Below are 17,357 nucleotides of genomic sequence, written 5' to 3'. Positions count from 1 at the left end.
AAGCTGCATCATATGCATTTCTCCGTGTCTTTGCCTTGATGAGGGTGACAAAATGACTACCGTAATCAGAATGATGGGAAGTTTGACAGCGCTCGATTTAATCTAAAACAGTAAACAAAAGTTGTTTGACCTTAACCTGTTCGGCAATTTCATTGGTCTAATGAAAGCTTCATGCCGCCAAAAAACTGAGCACGTCACAGAATGTTTTTTGTGGGAAAAAAATTTGAAAGCGGGAAAAATCCATATATTAGCCGCGTCATTTTTTGAGCCGAGAGGTTCAAAGCCTGGGAAAAAAGTTGCGGTTTATAGTCCGGAATTTACGGTAATAATTCCCCCTCACTCAACAGTGTTACTGTGAAGTTCAACACAACAAAAGCAATATTATTACCATGTACACTTTCTACCTGCTGTGGACATCTGTTCTGCAATGTGTTAGCAGAGCAGGATACCCTTTGTTGGAATAATTTATCTCGTTCAGGCAGAGAGTACACCTGACATACCCCTTTTATCCACTGTATTGAAAGAAGGAAAGTGTGTGGTGTTCCTTTCACCTCTATAGCGGCATCCAGTTTAAGCCAGGTCCAGCTACACATGATCCCTGAATCCACTTGTTTATTAACAAGCAACACCTAATTTTCACCTAATTCTCTCATTCTGAAAATTAACCACATACTGTAGAGGGAAAACATTAGTTCACAGATAGTAGTTAGTTCGTTAGCTAGTTAACTAGTTAACATTTCACACAGATTGCAAGGGTCCAGTAAGCAACTAACGCGTTATAACTTGAGGAACGGCAAGGAGTCGTATACCAGTTAAATACTATAGCGAATTGGTTAGGTTACTAACGTTAGCTCATCTGATGTTGTAACGTTAGCTAGCTAGCTAACGTTACCTGTCAGACTTAATTAGCCAGCTAATTTTCACACCATAAAGTCAATTATTTGATCCGTTAAGTTGGCTAATGTTACTCAACATTTCTCTGGCTAGCTAACGGAAAATTCGATCCAAGCTAGCAAGATACAATACTTGTTCCACCACACTTTCGTCCCTCACCTCAAACTTTCTAAATGACAGTTGTTTTTCGGTTACAGCTCATGAAGTACTCTTCATCACCTTCTCACCTACCTCTAAGTTATCGTTCAACCAGTAGTCCTCCAAAGCACCCCCCCCCCCCCCCCCCCCTCATCGGATCTACACGAATCACGTAGGTCACCTATTTTGGATTCAAAACAGCGAATTTCACCGAAAGGTGACTAGTTTTGCATCCCTGATTTTGTTTAGAGTCCTCTATGTGAGCAATGAGCACGGGTCTGGTTTCTCTTGTTAATGTTGAGGGAGCCCTGCACACCTGGGCAAGCATAGAAGAAGCCACTAATAAGCTGAGCTTCTCAGTCATCTTTCTACACTTTTTTTTTACATCCATTGTGAATGATAGCCTAATAGTTTCTCACAGTAGGCCTATTTGAAAAACATCGGAACCAACTATCAGAACCGCACAGTAGGAAGAGCTGAACAGTTTGTCCCATGCTTCACCTATAGCCAATGGACTGTGTGATATAATGCTGACATGGAGGTAATAGGCATTATAAACCTGGGGAAACGGGCAAACACGATTTTAAGAAAATTAACAGTAATTTCTTAAGGAACCGGTTGACTTTGTCTTTTAGCTAGCTAGGTCTTTTTAATTTGTCTAAATTTGCACACAATCTCCCAAAGCCTCGGTGTGAAAAAGCTAAATATCATGGTCAGATGATCCCATATATCCAATAGAAAAGTCAAAATACCTTTCCCTTGCGCAAAAACAGCTGTCTGACCCGATACAATGGTGCACTTCACTAGCGATAGCTCAAGTCAATACAGATAGAAAGGGAGGCAGACAGGCGGAGTAGATAGATTAGATTAATGTGATTTGAAATAACTGGAATTTTTTATCGGTAGACTATATTTTCTACTGTTTTTATTGGTTGGTTTATCTATATTTACTTAGTTGACAATGGACGTTATAGGCCAACGGTTGCATTGGCCATCTCTGAGTTCCATCAGCTCGTTTAGGCTATTTAGCTGGAAATGATTACGGTTTATCAATGTGTCCATATGGAAAAAGCTGGTGTTCTCACATTAGTGGAATTTTTAACTTTTTATCATTTTAATTACGATTTTTATGATTAACAATATGACAATTATTTTGAGAAACGAAAAAGTTATTATTGAAACTGTTCCACGAAAATGTGCATATGAAAATTATAACTGGCATAAATGGTAGGCTATGCTTCCGCAAACATGAAACTCACGCGCTCTCTATGAAGCCTTTATAGAATAATTACCTCCACATTTTGATGCTGGGATTTTCATGCAAGGTAAGACATGCCTTTCATAATATTGTAATGAAACAGGCAGGGAGCAGGCCTCGAACACTCGACCTTCTAGCCCGAAGTCCAGCGCGCTATCGACTGTGCCCCAAACGCATGCTCAAGCGGCAGGGTCGATATCCGCGCTTATAAACCCAGGGTCGTTACAATATGAAGTAAAACATTCAGGTTTCAAACATTTATCAATTAAACATATATACAGCCTCCAGCTCATATTGTAAAGTGGTGGGGGACACGCTGACAGTCTGCCTAACATAGTTTATTTATCGACTTTTCTTTTCTTTTTTACCAGCCAAAAGCCTGCAATTATTGGCTAACGGAACCTGACACACAGGTGTATGGATGCCGAACGCACTCACACACACTCTCATTTTAACATTCTGTAATTTAAAGGACATGTTCAACTTCATAAAAAACATGTTTTCCTGTTTTAAGAGGTACATTTTTATTTTTTTACTATAGTCAAGTGCTAAATAAAGTAACAGGGTTGACGATTTCTTCTTAAATGAGCCTTAAATCCCCTTGTGAGAGGGAATGGAAGCTTGTTGTGTGCAACAGGAAGTTGCAATTGAATGCAAGCTTCACACATTTTTTTGTCATTGTTAATTCATTTCTAGCCTCTCTGTCTATGCATAACAGGTCTGACGTGTTTTTCTCAACCTGCTCAGTTTTCCACCTCCAAACACCAGAGTAGAACCGGCTCACCTGCTTTCACTCTATGATTTGAATATTCAATGTTCAATGGTTTATTTTTTTTAAAGGAGTTGTGGCTCAGTTGGTAGAGCATGGTGTTTGCAACGCCAGGGTTGTGGGTTCGATTCCCATGGGGGACCAGTATGGGGGGGGGAAATGAAATGTATGCATTCACTACTGTAAGTCGCTCTGGATAAGAGCGTCTGCTAAATGAGTAAAATGTAAATGTAAAGGAGTAGTTTCACCATCTTAAAACGAGAGGTCAGTTCATGTAACAGGGTTGACCTGAAAATTAGTTACAGACGTAAATTTAATCACTAATTAAATAATTAATAATATTCGGAACTGATTTTGTCAAAGCAACAAAATAACTAGGGCTTTACAATGATGGTGAAAACTTGGGAAAATGTTGGGATTAAGTAAGGGATTAACATTATCCTTAGAAGTGACACAGTGTTGCTGAATTCTGGCACTTTAGGAAGCCTATATTCATATAAAAATCAGATTGATTTAATGTAAAGGAAACCCAAAAGTAAATGAGGGATACAAATACAAAAAAATGAAGGTATTTTATCAATGCAAGATATTTAAACTTGCTTAGATGTAATTTTTTTTCATTGAAACAGGACAGCGTCGCCATTGTTTATACACATATATTTTGTTGTTGTGGTAATGTTGAAATAAACATGTTTCCAACCCCCAAATTGCACACTCAAACTGTAAATATATTGTAAATGTTTTAATGTATTGTATTATCAATTAGAAAGTACGACATGAATTTGTCTATATTTTTATATATATATATATATATTATACAGATACAGCTACCTGAGGTTATTACGATTACCACTACCTGAGGTTATTACTATTACCACTACCTGAGGTTATTACTATTACCACTACCTGAGGTTATCACTATTGCCACTACCTATTACTATTACCACTACCTGGGGTTATTACTATTACCACTACCTGAGGTTATCACTATTGCCACTACCTATTACTATTGCCACTACCTGGGGTTATTACTATTACCACTACCTGAGGTTATTACTATTACCACTACCTGAGGTTATTACTATTACCACTACCTGAGGTTATTACTATTACCACTACCTGAGGTTATTACTATTACCACTACCTGAGGTTATTACTATTGCCACTACCTATTACTATTACCACTACCTGGGGTTATTACTATTACCTCTACCTGAGGTTATTACTATTGCCACTACCGATTACGATTATCACTACCTGAGGTTATTACGATTACCACTACCTGAGGTTATTACGATTACCACTACCTGGGGTTATTACTATTACCACTACCTGAGGTTATTACTATTGCCACAACCTGAGGTTATTACTATTACCACTACCTATTACTATTACCACTACCTGGGGTTATTACTATTACCACTACCTGAGGTTATTACTATTGCAACTACCTATTACGATTACCACTACCTATTACTATTACCACTACCTGGGGTTATTAATATTACCACTACCTGAGGTTATTACTATTGCCACTACCTGGGGTTATTACTATTGCCACTACCTATTACTATTACCACTACCTGAGGTTATTACTATTGCCCCTACCTATTACCACTACCTGGGGTTATTACTATTACCACTACATGGGGTTATTAATATTACCACTACCTATTACTATTACCACTACATGGGGTTATTACTATTACCACTACCTATTACTATTACCTCTACCTGGGGTTATTACGATTGCCACTACCTGGGGTTATTACGATTACCACTACCTGGGGTTATTACTATTACCACTACCTGAGGTTATTACTATTACCACTACCTGGGGTTATTACTATTACCACTACCTGAGGTTATTACTATTGCCACTACCTATTACTATTGCCACTACCTATTACTATTACCACTACCTGAGGTTATTACTATTGCCACTACCTATTACTATTGCCACTACCTATTACTATTACCACTACCTGGGGTTATTAATATTACCACTACCTATTACTATTGCCACTACCTGGGGTTATTACTATTACCACTACCTGGGGTTATTACTATTACCACTACCTGGGGTTATTACTATTACCACTACCTATTACTATTACCACCTACCTGGGGTTATTACTATTACCACTACCTGGGGTTATTAATATTACCACTACCTATTACTATTACCACTACCTATTACTATTACCTCTACCTGGGGTTATTACTATTGCCTACCTCTACCTGGGGTTATTACTATTGCCACTACCTATTACTATTACCACTACCTGAGGTTATTACTATTGCCACTACCTATTACTAGTACCACTACCTGGGGTTATTACTATTACCACTACCTGAGGTTATTACTATTGCCACTACCTATTACTATTACCACTACCTGAGGTTATTACTATTGCCACTACCTATTACTAGTACCACTACCTGAGGTTATTACTATTGCCACTACCTATTACTAGTACCACTACCTGAGGTTATTAATATTACCACTACCTGAGGTTATTACTATTGCCACTACCTATTACTATTACCACTACCTGAGGTTATTACTATTGCCACTACCTGAGGTTATTACTATTACCACTACCTATTACTATTACCACTACCTGAGGTTATTACTATTACCACTACCTATTACTATTACCACTACCTGAGGTTATTACTATTACCACTACCTATTACTATTACCACTACCTGGGGTTATTACTATTACCACTACCTGGGGTTATTACTATTGCCACTACCTGAGGTTATTACTATTGCCACTACCTATTAATATTACTACTACCTGGGGTTATTAATATTACCACTACCTATTAATATTACCACTACCTGGGGTTATTAATATTACCACTACCTGGGGTTATTACTATTGCCACTATTAAGTGGTAATTCCATTATTAAGTGACTAGTGTTCCATTATTAAGTAACTAGTGTTCCATTATTAAGTAACTCGTGTTCCGTTATTAAGTAACTAGTGTTCCGTTATTAAAGTAACTAGTGTTCCGTTATTAAAGTAACTAGTGTTCCGTTATTAAAGTAACTAGTGTTCCGTTATTAAAGTAACTAGTGTTCCGTTATTAAAGTAACTAGTGTTCCGTTATTAAAGTAACTAGTGTTCCGTTATTAAAGTAACTAGTGTTCCGTTATTAAAGTAACTAGTGTTCCGTTATTAAAGTAACTAGTGTTCCGTTATTAAATAACTAGTGTTCCGTTATTAAGTAACTAGTGTTCCATTATTAAGTAACTAGTGTTCCGTTATTAAATAACTAGTGTTCCATTATTAAGTAACTAGTGTTCCGTTATTAAGTAACTCGTGTTCCATTATTAAGTAACTAGTGTTCCGTTATTAAGTAACTCGTGTTGGCAGCACTGTTGGAGCTCGGAACACACGCATTTCGCTACACCTGCAATAACATCTGCTAAATATGTGTATTTGACCTGTGGGTTTTACTACATAACCATGACGATGACTTGTTTTCTTTTCAGTCAGCGGCTTTAGAGATGCTTTTTAGGAGATTGGTGTTGTTGTCAGCTGCTGTTTTGTTTATATTGCCTGATGTCTTGTCTTATGAATCATATCACTTTCAAAATAGAATTTCACAGACTAGAGACAATAACACTGAGTCATTATACATTTATCTTCAAAATAAGAGTCAGAATAAAATGAAAGCTTGTTTGTCCCTCTCTCCAGGGGATGCTATCTGACCTCTAGAATGTAGATGATGTTGTATAACATTGTTTGTTTGTTTCTTTTGTTTTCAGGTGATGTTTTCGTTCGAGGCAGGGCGGCGCTGTGAATCTGGTCCGGGGAACTTCAACTTCGAGACCAAACAGGGTAACGAGATCTTCCTCATCGTGGAGCAGGCCATCCAATCACAGAAAGCCCTGGCCGAGGAGTGCAACCTCGGCTACCATTTGAGCAGCCTGGAATCCGATCCTGGCCCTGCCCTCATTCAGCAACGCAGCGCCGTGGCAACGGGAGGTGGCCTGGTAGTCGACGGCAACACCAGTAACCGGGATCTGGATGGGGATTCCAGTTCCGGAGGGAGTAAGCCCGGATCAGCCGATGGAGTGTTCGGGAGGAGGGAGGGAGATGGAGGCAAGAGCCAAAATCAGAACCAAAAAGGGAGGAGTTTACCAGAGCCACCTCCGTTGGTGATAGGAATGGGGGGGACGCCCCCGCGCTCGCCCATGCCTCGAGGAGGTTAGTCTCATCATGTTTAGTGTACTTTTAGAATCATACTCATTTTAATGTGACTAGGGGTTTTGAAAAAATGCCTAAAATTAGATGTATTATTGTAATTCTAAGTAGGAGGAGGAAGTTGTGATGTGATTATTGTATTTGAATTGTAAACGTTTTGATGTTTTTGCTCTCTTTGTTTTAAGTACTTTGATTGTTGTCTTTTTTCGTGACTGTGTGTCCATGCTGATGACTGACAAACCGATTTTAATATTGATTAATACAATATTTGTTGTCTTAGGTAAAGGAGTAGGAGCGACCTCGTCTCAAGAGGAACAGGGAAGTGTGTACTCTGAACCGGCTGACTCTGTCCGTCTCTCCTCTCTCTCTGCCGGCGACTGTCTCTACTCTGACCCTGTTGATACTATCAAGACACAGACCTCAAACCTTCCGATCCCCACCCCCCGACTCCGACCCCTCGGCGACGAGGGAGGGGTCACCGGGATTGGGGGTCGTAACCATGGCAACAACCAGCTCGATCCCCTCTATTCGGACCTCTATGATCGAATCAGTTTGGATCTGATACAGAAGATGGGTGTTATGGGGCTGGAGGAAGGGAGAGGAGGGAGAGGAGGAGGGGGGAACATGCGTTCTCTCGGGGGTCAGGCGGAAGGAGCATCATCATCGTCACTCACCGACGCCGAACACATCTATGATGAACCAGAGGGGCGAGCAGGAGGTGGTGTTTTGGGAAAAGGCAGCCCTCCTCCTCAGCCCCACGAGGGGCTGTACAACCTGCCTACAGACAACTACGCAGTCCCCTCCTATGGAAAACAACCACAGCCTCCCCTCGTCATCAGAGGACCAGGGGGCTCCAAGTGGCCACCCAAGCCTGCTACCACCCCCAAGCCCAAAAAGGCTGCTCTTCCTCGGAAGGATCCCGTGCCTCTGCCCCTGGGGAAGGCTGGGCCTGGAGGTCCAACTAACCTGAACAATAATAACAGTAGTGGAGGTTTTGGAATTGGAGGAGGGGCCTGGGGTGTAGTTGGGGGAGGGGGAGACAGGGCCAGGGGTGTAGGTGGGGAAGGAGGTGGGGAAGGTAGGCACACAGAGCTGTACAGTAAAGTGTCAAGACACAAGCCCCCTCCCAATCCCTGGTACCCCCACACCGGCCTGCGATCCCCTGATATCATCTATGACAATCTGGGAGATATTTAAGCCCCTAAACAGGACTGGATGGTTGTATTCATGAGGCACCAAATGGAAGAAAACGGACTGAAACAGTGAGGACAACCTGGACTTGTCCCATAAGAAACTCCATTTTGAACACGACCCAGGAGATTTAAAAAAAAGTGGTGGCTTGATCTTGATCTTCTCCTGTTGCATCTTGGGACATGTAGTTCAGGGAAGACACATACCATGGTAGCACGCAAAGCTAACCAAGAGGACATGGGATGTGTGTGTGGAATGTTTGGTCAAACACAAAAGTTAGCCAACAGAAACCTCTGTGTGGCTAAGCAGACAGAGACACAGTTTGTGTCCCAAATGGCACCCTATTCCCTAATATAGTGCACTACTTTTGACCAGGGCCCTATAGACCCTGGTTATAAAAGGAGTGTACTACATAGAGAATAGGACGCAAATTTGGGACGAACACTCAGAAGTGGGAAATACTTATGTGGCTTGCAGCAAGTTGAGTGTTCTGCGTGTCAGCGGGAGACGTCTGTGTGTGTGTGTGGCTGTGTCCATGTTGACTATGCACTTACTGGAAAGACTATAACATGTTTCTGCTTTGTAAAGTGATATGATATGATGCTAATCACTCATCATAATCTGTAACCTTCAGACATTTTAGAGCAAAAACTGTGATTCTTATTTTTTCGTTTTTTTTTTAACTTCATCATCACGTCTAAACTATGGAGACTCAACTGTTGGAGATCCAGAACTTATGAAATAGGGACATGCAGAATTGGGACCTCAATGCACACAACATGTGATTGTTTTGTCTGTGTCCCAAGTGGCACTATGTTCCCTATTTGGTGCACTACTTTTGACTAGAATATTATGGGCCCTGGTCAAAAGTACTGCACTTCATAGGGAATAGGGCACCCTTTATTCGTTTTGTTTGTTGTTGTACCGATCTCCAGCTACTAAACATGTAATGCAGATGTGTGTTTTTGTGTGTGTCAAAAACAGCTGTGCTGTGTTGTAAATATTATAAAAATTCTATTAATAAAAATCGGAGAAAAAAATCTACCTATAGTTAGTGTTTTCCATCTAAAGCAAAATTCATTCCAACTACAGTGTCACAGATTGAACAGTCGTTGGCTGCTGAATTGAGAAATCTATTGGTCAAAAGAATCTCAAAACAGCTGTGTGTGTGTGTGTGTGTGTGTGTGTGTGTGTGTGTGTGTGTGTGTGTGTGTGTGTGTGTGTGTGTGTGTGTGTGTGTGTGTGTGTGTGTGTGTGTGTGTGTGTGTGTGTGTGTGTGGGGAGTATCCCTATAGAAATAGTCAGATAAGACTCGAGGGGAATCTTTTTTATTTCTTTGACAGATGTGACCTTTGGATTGGACCAGAGTGGGTTTTGTAACGAGTTGAACCAGAGTTTAATGAGTAAGACAGAAGTTATGTCTGCTCCCTCGTTTCAAAACTACAGGTTAAACTGTGCGAGGGGTGTGGTGTGGTGTATGTGGGTCTGTATAGGTTGAAATAGAGAGGTCAAAGTGATGGACAGACTAGGGATTCAGATCCCAAGGTAAAGGAGCTTGAGGGAAAGAGGGAAGAGAAAGACAGGAAAGTTTGACAGAGAAAATGGTGAGACAATTTAAAAAAAGGAGAAAATGTTTGTGTGAGAAGGTGACGAGTGAGGAAAAGGGAGAAGGTATGAGAAAGAAAGGGTGACAGAGGGAAGAGCGAGACAGACAGGAAAAGGCCTAGAAACAGTGCGTATAACAGCCAACCAGACACTATGTTAATTTAGCCAGCAGTCTTTCATCCAAGCCAATTTACTTTGTTTTTTTAAAGTATTTTTTTTTAATGTTTTTTTTTTCCCCTCTCGTTTGTTTTTTTTCTGAGGTCTTGGTTAAAATTCACGGCATGCTAGTGCTGGCGTCCCTGGAACGTTGCTAACAACAACCAGACAACAGAACGCCACGGTGAAAAGAAAGAAAGGAATCTTTCAGGTCAATTTCATGGCCTCGGTAGCAGCCGGTCGAAAACAACAAAACAAAATGGGGATTCTAGAAAGAATAAGATGTCATAATGCTATCGTTGAGAGCATGAACACTCAAGCCACCTCTTCTCTCTCTGTCTGTCTCTCTCTCTCTACTGTCTCTCTCTTCTCTCTCTGTCTCTCTGTCTGTCTGTCTTCTCTCTCTCTCTTTGTCTCTCTGTCTTCTCTCTCTTTGTCTGTCTCTTCTCTCTGTCTGTCTCTCTCTGTCTCTCACACACACCTTTAACCTTATTTTTAAATAGATCATTCACACATTAAATGTATTGTCTCACTCTGTGTTATTGTGTGTGGGGACTGTCTGCTATATTTCAGCCTAGCTCCAGTGGTTTAGTTTATTCAGTGAGGAAGTGCCTAAATGTTTCTCTCCTCCTGTGCTTTCCCTTTGACCTTTTAGACAGCTGTTATGGTTAGTGCTATCTGGGGTTCCTTGGGACGACCCTAAACATTAACCAATGGGGGTGTCCCAAAGATCTCATCTGCGCCATCACTTCATTTAACCTAGTGAGTGTCTGACTGTGTGTGTGTGACTCTCTCTGTTTGTGTGTGTGTGTGTCTGACTCTGTGTGTGTGTGTGTGTGTGCTGACTCTGTGTGTGTGTGTGTGTGTGTGTGTGTGTGTGTGTGTGTTAAAGCCCGGATGCCTGATAACATCCAGCCCATCACCCAGCAGGTATTTTCAATTAGCCTCTGTGTCCCGTGTGTGTGTTTGTACCGTGTCTGTGTGTGTCTCGCCGTGTGTTTACAGCTGTCCTGTCTCCCACGCGTCTGCCATCAAGGCACACAAGAAGCTGAGTCACTCAGATCTCTTCAATCTGTATGCATGAGTCACAAGATGGTTATTTCTTACATTATTAGCCCAGGAAATGTTTTGTGTTATTACACACAGCCGGAAATAACTTTTGAATATCAGAGCGGTGGTAACTCACCAGCATTACGGCTATATGACCAGGAATACGACTTTCCCGATTTGGATCCTTTGTTCGTACCCCCCTGGGGAATTGAACTTATTCCAGAGGCTGATCCAAAAGTATTCGGAGTGGACTTCTAGTCCAACTCAGGAGGCGCGCACACCACCCACCGCTTCCGAGGATATTACTCGCTAATGTTCAGACTTTGGCTAATAAAGTTGACGAGCTCAGGGTGAGGATCTCCTTCCAGAGACATCAGGAATTGTAACATACTCTGTTTCACAGAAACATGGCTCTCGGGATATACTGTCTTGAGTCCGCACAGCCAGTTGGGTTCTCAGTTCATCGCGCGGACAGGAATAAATATCTCTCAGAGAAGAAGGGCGGTGGTGTATGTTTCATAATTAACGACTCATGGTGTGATTGTGATAACGTACAGGAACTCAAGTCCTTTTGTTCACCCGACCCTAGAATACCACACAATCAAATGCCGACAGTACAACCTCCCAAGATAATTATTTTCGGTTATAGTCACAGCCGTGTATATTCCCCCTCACGCTGATACCACGACGTCCCTCAAAGAACTACACTGGACTCTATGCAAACTGGAAACCACATATCCTGAGGCCGCATTTATTGCAGCCAGGGATTTTAACAAAGCTCTACCAACACATTGACTGTAGCACTCGCTCTGGTAAAACATTGGACCACTTCTACTCAGCTTTTCGAAATGCCTATAAGTGTCGGGGGCGTCGTAAAGGACAGACCAAGGCGCAGCGTGTATAGTGCTCATCTTCTTTAATTTGAATGAGATAACACTTTTACAAAAAAAATAACAAAACCGACAACCGACAGTTCCGTCAGGTACTTACACAAAACGGAAAACAACCACCCACAAAACCCAAAGGAAAACAGGCTGCCTAAGTATGGCTTCCAATCAGAGACAACGATAGACACCTGCCTCTGATTGGAAACCACACTCGGCCAGACCTGGAAAACGGAACATAGAAAATGAAAACTAGAACCAAAATCCCCTAGACCAAAAACCCCAAAACACACAAAACAAACACCCCCTGCCACGCCCTGACCATACTACAATGACAAAAGACCCCTTTACTGGTCAGGATGTGACAATAAGGCTCTCCCCCCGCCCTCCCTTCGGCAAATCTGATCACAACTCCATTTTGCTCCTCCCTTCCTATATACAGAAACTCAAACAGGAAGTACCCGTGCTATGGACTATTCAATGCTGGTCTGACCAATCGGAATCCATGTTTCACAGTTGTTTTGATCCCGCCGACTGGGATATGTTCCAGGTAGCCTCTGAGAATAACATTGACGAATACACGGATACGGTGACTGAGTTTATTAGGAAATGTATAGTAGGTGTTGTTCCCACTGTGACTATTAAAACCTGATTCTCAACACAGGGGCCCCACAAGGGTGCGTGCTCAGCCCTCTCCTGTACTCCCTGTTCACCCATGACTGTGTGGCCACGCACACCTCCAACTCAATCATCAAGTTTGCAGACGACACAACAGTAGTAGGCTTGATTACCAACAATGACGAGACAGCCTACAGGGAGGAGGTGAGGGCCCTGTGGTGCCAGGAATGGTCCACCCACACAGAGTGTGGTGAATTAGGCGCAACAGTGCCTCTTCAACCTCAGGAGACTGAAGAAATTTGGCTTGGCACCTAAAACCCTCACAAACTTTTACAGAGGCACAATTGAGAGTATCCTGTCGGGCTGTATCACCGCCTAGTACGGCAACTGCACCGGCCGCAACCGCAGGGTCCTCCAGTGGGTGGTGCGGCCTGCCCAACGCATCACCGGGGCCAAACTACCTGCCCTCCAGGACATCTACAGCACCCGATGTCAGAAGAAGGCCAAAAAGATAATCAAGGACAACAACCACCCAAGCCACTGCCTGTTCACCCTGCTATCATCCAGAAGGCGAGGTCAGTACAGGTGCGTCAAAGCTGGGACCGAGAGACTGAAAAACAGCTTCTATCTCAAGTCCATCAGACTGTTAAATAGCGATCTCTAGCACCTTAGCGGCTGCTGCCCTATATACATAGACTTGAAATCACTGGCCACTGTAATAATGGAACACTAGTCACTTTAATAATGTTTACATATTTTGCATTACTCATCTCATGTATATACTGTATTATATTCTACTGTATTTTAGTCTATGCCACTCCGACATTGCTCGTCCAAATATTTATATATTCTTAATTACATTCCTTTACTTTAGATTTGTGTGTATTGTTGTGAAATTGTTACATATTACTTGTTAGATATTACTGCGCTGTTGGAGCAAGAAACACAAGCATTTCGCTATACAATAACATCTGTTAAACATGTGTATGTATAACATCTGTTAAACATGTGTATGTGACCAATAGAATTTTATTTGGTCAGAAGTAAAGAGGGACTTAAGGGTGCCATTTGGAAACACACCCTCGTTTGAAGAAGATTTAGTTTGTCTCTTTATTTTCCTTCATCTCTCTTTATTGGAAGATTTACTTTGACTTCCTCGCCTGTGTAGATTTCTGTTAAACTTAGCTTGACATCCCCCTCCCAGAAGTATATTCATAGATTTTGTAATTCGGTACATTGTTAAACTACTTCTATCTCTGTGGTTGACTCAGGGTAGTAGCATCACGTTGACTTCCTGTGTCACTGCGTTTCATTTCCTTGTCCTCTCCTCTAACTCCGCACCGCAGCAGAAAAAATATGCCCCCTGCTCAGCTTTTTCCTTCGATTGTCCTCTCTCTGACTCACATACACACACAACTGAAACTGAAACGGTTGTGAAAAGACGAAGTCCAGTATGAAGGGCACACCAGTCCTCTGAACTAACATTAACCCGTGTCCTTCTCAAAACACATTGGAGGAGAAGGTGAGGGACCTCTGGCTTTCTCATACAGTTGGTTTTGAGAAGGAGATGAGGAGAGATGACGGGAGAAGTATGCAACTGAGATCTTCCCCCTTGTGTTTTAGTTTGTGTGTGTGATGCGTATGTTTTGGGTGTGTCACTATTTGGCTACAGGGACTTCTAACCAGTGATAACTTGTCACGTTTGTGTGTAGAGAAGGAGACCAAGGCGCATCGTGCGTAGAGTTCCACATAGTTTAATAAATTGAAACTCACCAAACAAAACAATAACGCACAAACGAAACGTGAAGCAAATGGCGTGCTCACAGGCAACTAACCAAAATACAAGATCCCACAATCACAGGTGGGAAAAGGGCTGCCTAAGTATGATCCCCAATCAGAGACAACGATAGACAGCTGCCTCTGATTGGGGACCATACCCGGCCAAACAAAGAAATAAGAACACTATATTGCCCACCCAAATCACACCCTGATCTAACCAAATAGAGAAATAGAAAGGCTCTCTATGGTCAGGGTGTGACCTAACTGCTGATTACAACTGAAACTAGCAGATTCCACAGGATATATACTGAACAAAAATACAAACGCGACATGCAGGAACTTGTTTTATTTTAATATATTTTGATCTGTACAGTTAAAGTATTATCACATACAGTACACTGAATAGGTTCAGTGAAATGTGTTGCTTTACAGGGTCAGCCATAGTAGTACGGCGCCCCATGGAGCAAATGACGGTTAAGTGCCAACTAACACAACAGAGGACCACAACACAACATGAATATTTTGTGAACATTTAAAAAACAACACTGATTACATTCAACTACATTCACAGCCAGTCAAACAGAACTTCTATCAAAGTTTCAATATGGGGAGTTGTGGTTTATATCAGAGAGTAGTTGAAATGAGAGACACGTTTCCAAACCAAAGCTCTGTGATGTCACAAGTTTTTTTTTTCTGACAAAGACAAACAATAAAATATACAAGTCAGGCAAGAACACAAAAAAACACCTGAACTTGGTCAGTGACTGAAATTCATCTCAGTGGGTGGAGGGATTCTGTTCTGTGACGTCACAATGCCATGACCTCACCCGGACACTGTGAGTGGGTGGAATGGTGGGAGCCTTTTAAACGATTGGCTGTCTTGTGTGACATCACAATGCCATGACATCACCCGGACACTGTGAGTGGGTGGAATGGCGGGAGCCTGTTTAACGATTGGCTGACAGTTTCAAGTCTTGTTCCAAGTCTTGTGTGACATCACGACGCCGTGATGCCACAGTGTCATGCTCTTCAGGGTTGTAGAGTTCAGTGGGTGGGCGGAATGGCGGGAGCCTGTTTAACCACTCAAGTGTGTGTGTATGTGACTGTGTGTAATTATGAGTGTGTGACCGAACTCCTTGAATGGGCATATTATTGAATGACATCGTCACACAACCTCAGTTCTAGCCTCAACCCTGCTCTGACCTGTTCCCCCATTACCCCCTCCATCCCTCCCCCCCCACCCCGATCCAGCTTCCTTTACCCCCTCCGTCACCCCCCTGATCCAGCTTCCTTTACCCCTAGATTACAGCCCTTGGCTGCATCTCAAACCGCACCCTATTCCCTATATAGTGCAGTACTTGTGACTAGGACTGACAGGGCTGGCACATAGGGCTCTGGTCAGATGTAGTACACTAAGCAGAGAATAGGGTGCCCTTTGGAAAGCAGCCCTTCTGAGACTGAAGAGAGAGAGACCCCCTCTGTTTCTTATATTTCTCAGCGGTACACAGCAGGCGTTTGACTACTGGGGTAGGACTGAGTGGGAAGGGTGTGTGTGTGTGTGTGTGTGTGTGTGTCTAAACAGACAATGCCTGCGTTTACACATCGAAACTGTTTAAATCAGTCTTTATTTTTTTCCCCCTGGTCTTTAATTGGTTGCTTTTTACGCCGCCTCAGCACTCTGGACACGGCAGCGAGGGAAACGAAATCTAACTAATTAAGTATTGTGAGAAGGTTTTTAATAGGGGTGTTAAATCCATGAAACAACTATAGCTCTAACCATACTGTTGGAAGAGTGTGTGTGTGTGTGTGTGTGGTTGCAGGGTTACTGTAGGAAGAGTGTGTGTGTGTGTGTGTGTGTGTGTGTGCAGGGTTACTGTAGGAAGTGTGTGTGTGTGTGTGTGTGGTTGCAGGGTTACTGTAGGAAGTGTGTGTGTGTGTGTGTGTGTGGTTGCAGGGTTACTGTAGGAAGTGTGTGTGTGTGTGTGTGTGTGTGTGTGTGTGTGTGTGTGTGTGTGTGTGGTTGCAGGGTTACTGTAGGAAGTGTGTGTGTGTGTGTGTGGTTGCAGGGTTACTGTAGGAAGTGTGTGTGTGTGTGTGTGTGTGTGTGTGTGTGTGTGTGTGTGTGGTTGCAGGGTTACTGTAGGAAGTGTGTGTGTGTGTGTGTGTGTGGTTGCAGGGTTACTGTAGGAAGTGTGTGTGTGTGTGTGTGTGTGGTTGCAGGGTTACTGTAGGAAGAGTGTGTGTGTGTGTGGTTGCAGGGTTACTGTGGGAAGTGTGTGTGTGTGTGTGTGTGGTTGCAGGGTTACTGTAGGAAGAGTGTGTGTGTGTGTGTGTGTGTGTGTGTGTGTGTGTGTGTGTGTGTGTGTGTGTGTGGTTGCAGGGTTACTGTAGGAAGTGTGTGTGTGTGTGTGTGGTTGCAGGGTTACTGTAGGAAGTGTGTGTGTGTGTGTGTGGTTGCAGGGTTACTGTAGGAAGTGTGTGTGTGTGTGTGTGGTTGCAGGGTTACTGTAGGAAGTGTGTGTGTGTGTGTGTGGTTGCAGGGTTACTGTAGGAAGTGTGTGTGTGTGTGTGTGGTTGCAGGGTTACTGTAGGAAGTGTGTGTGTGTGTGTGTGGTTGCAGGGTTACTGTAGGAAGTGTGTGTGTGTGTGTGTGGTTGCAGGGTTACTGTAGGAAGTGTGTGTGTGTGTGTGTGGTTGCAGGGTTACTGTAGGAAGTGTGTGTGTGTGTGTGTGTGTGTGGTTGCAGTTTGTTTTACTGTGTTCCTCTTTTTAATGCTGACTGAGCTTCTTTTG

The 17,357-nt window shown here is 42.6% G+C and overlaps 1 protein-coding gene across 1 annotated transcript in view; it reads left to right on the top strand.

Annotated features, from left to right (window-relative positions):
• The window catches only part of dok1b (docking protein 1b), a 28,674-nt gene extending 19,158 nt beyond the window's left edge, over positions 1-9,516 (top strand). Inside the window, exons 6-7 of the mRNA XM_014156655.3 lie at positions 6,843-7,284; positions 7,562-9,516. Coding sequence (XP_014012130.1) covers positions 6,843-7,284; positions 7,562-8,478 — 1,359 coding nt within the window. The 3' untranslated portion in view covers positions 8,479-9,516. The remainder of the gene's footprint in view (positions 1-6,842; positions 7,285-7,561) is intronic.
• The last annotated feature ends 7,841 nt before the right edge of the window (positions 9,517-17,357 follow it).

The sequence above is a fragment of the Salmo salar genome, chromosome 18 (assembly GCF_965601325.2).
Source record: "Salmo salar chromosome 18, fSalSal1, whole genome shotgun sequence".
Classification (NCBI taxonomy): Eukaryota; Metazoa; Chordata; class Actinopteri; order Salmoniformes; family Salmonidae; genus Salmo; species Salmo salar.
The sequence above is the reverse complement of the archived record's forward strand: the minus strand, read 5'-3'. Positions and strand labels throughout refer to the sequence as shown.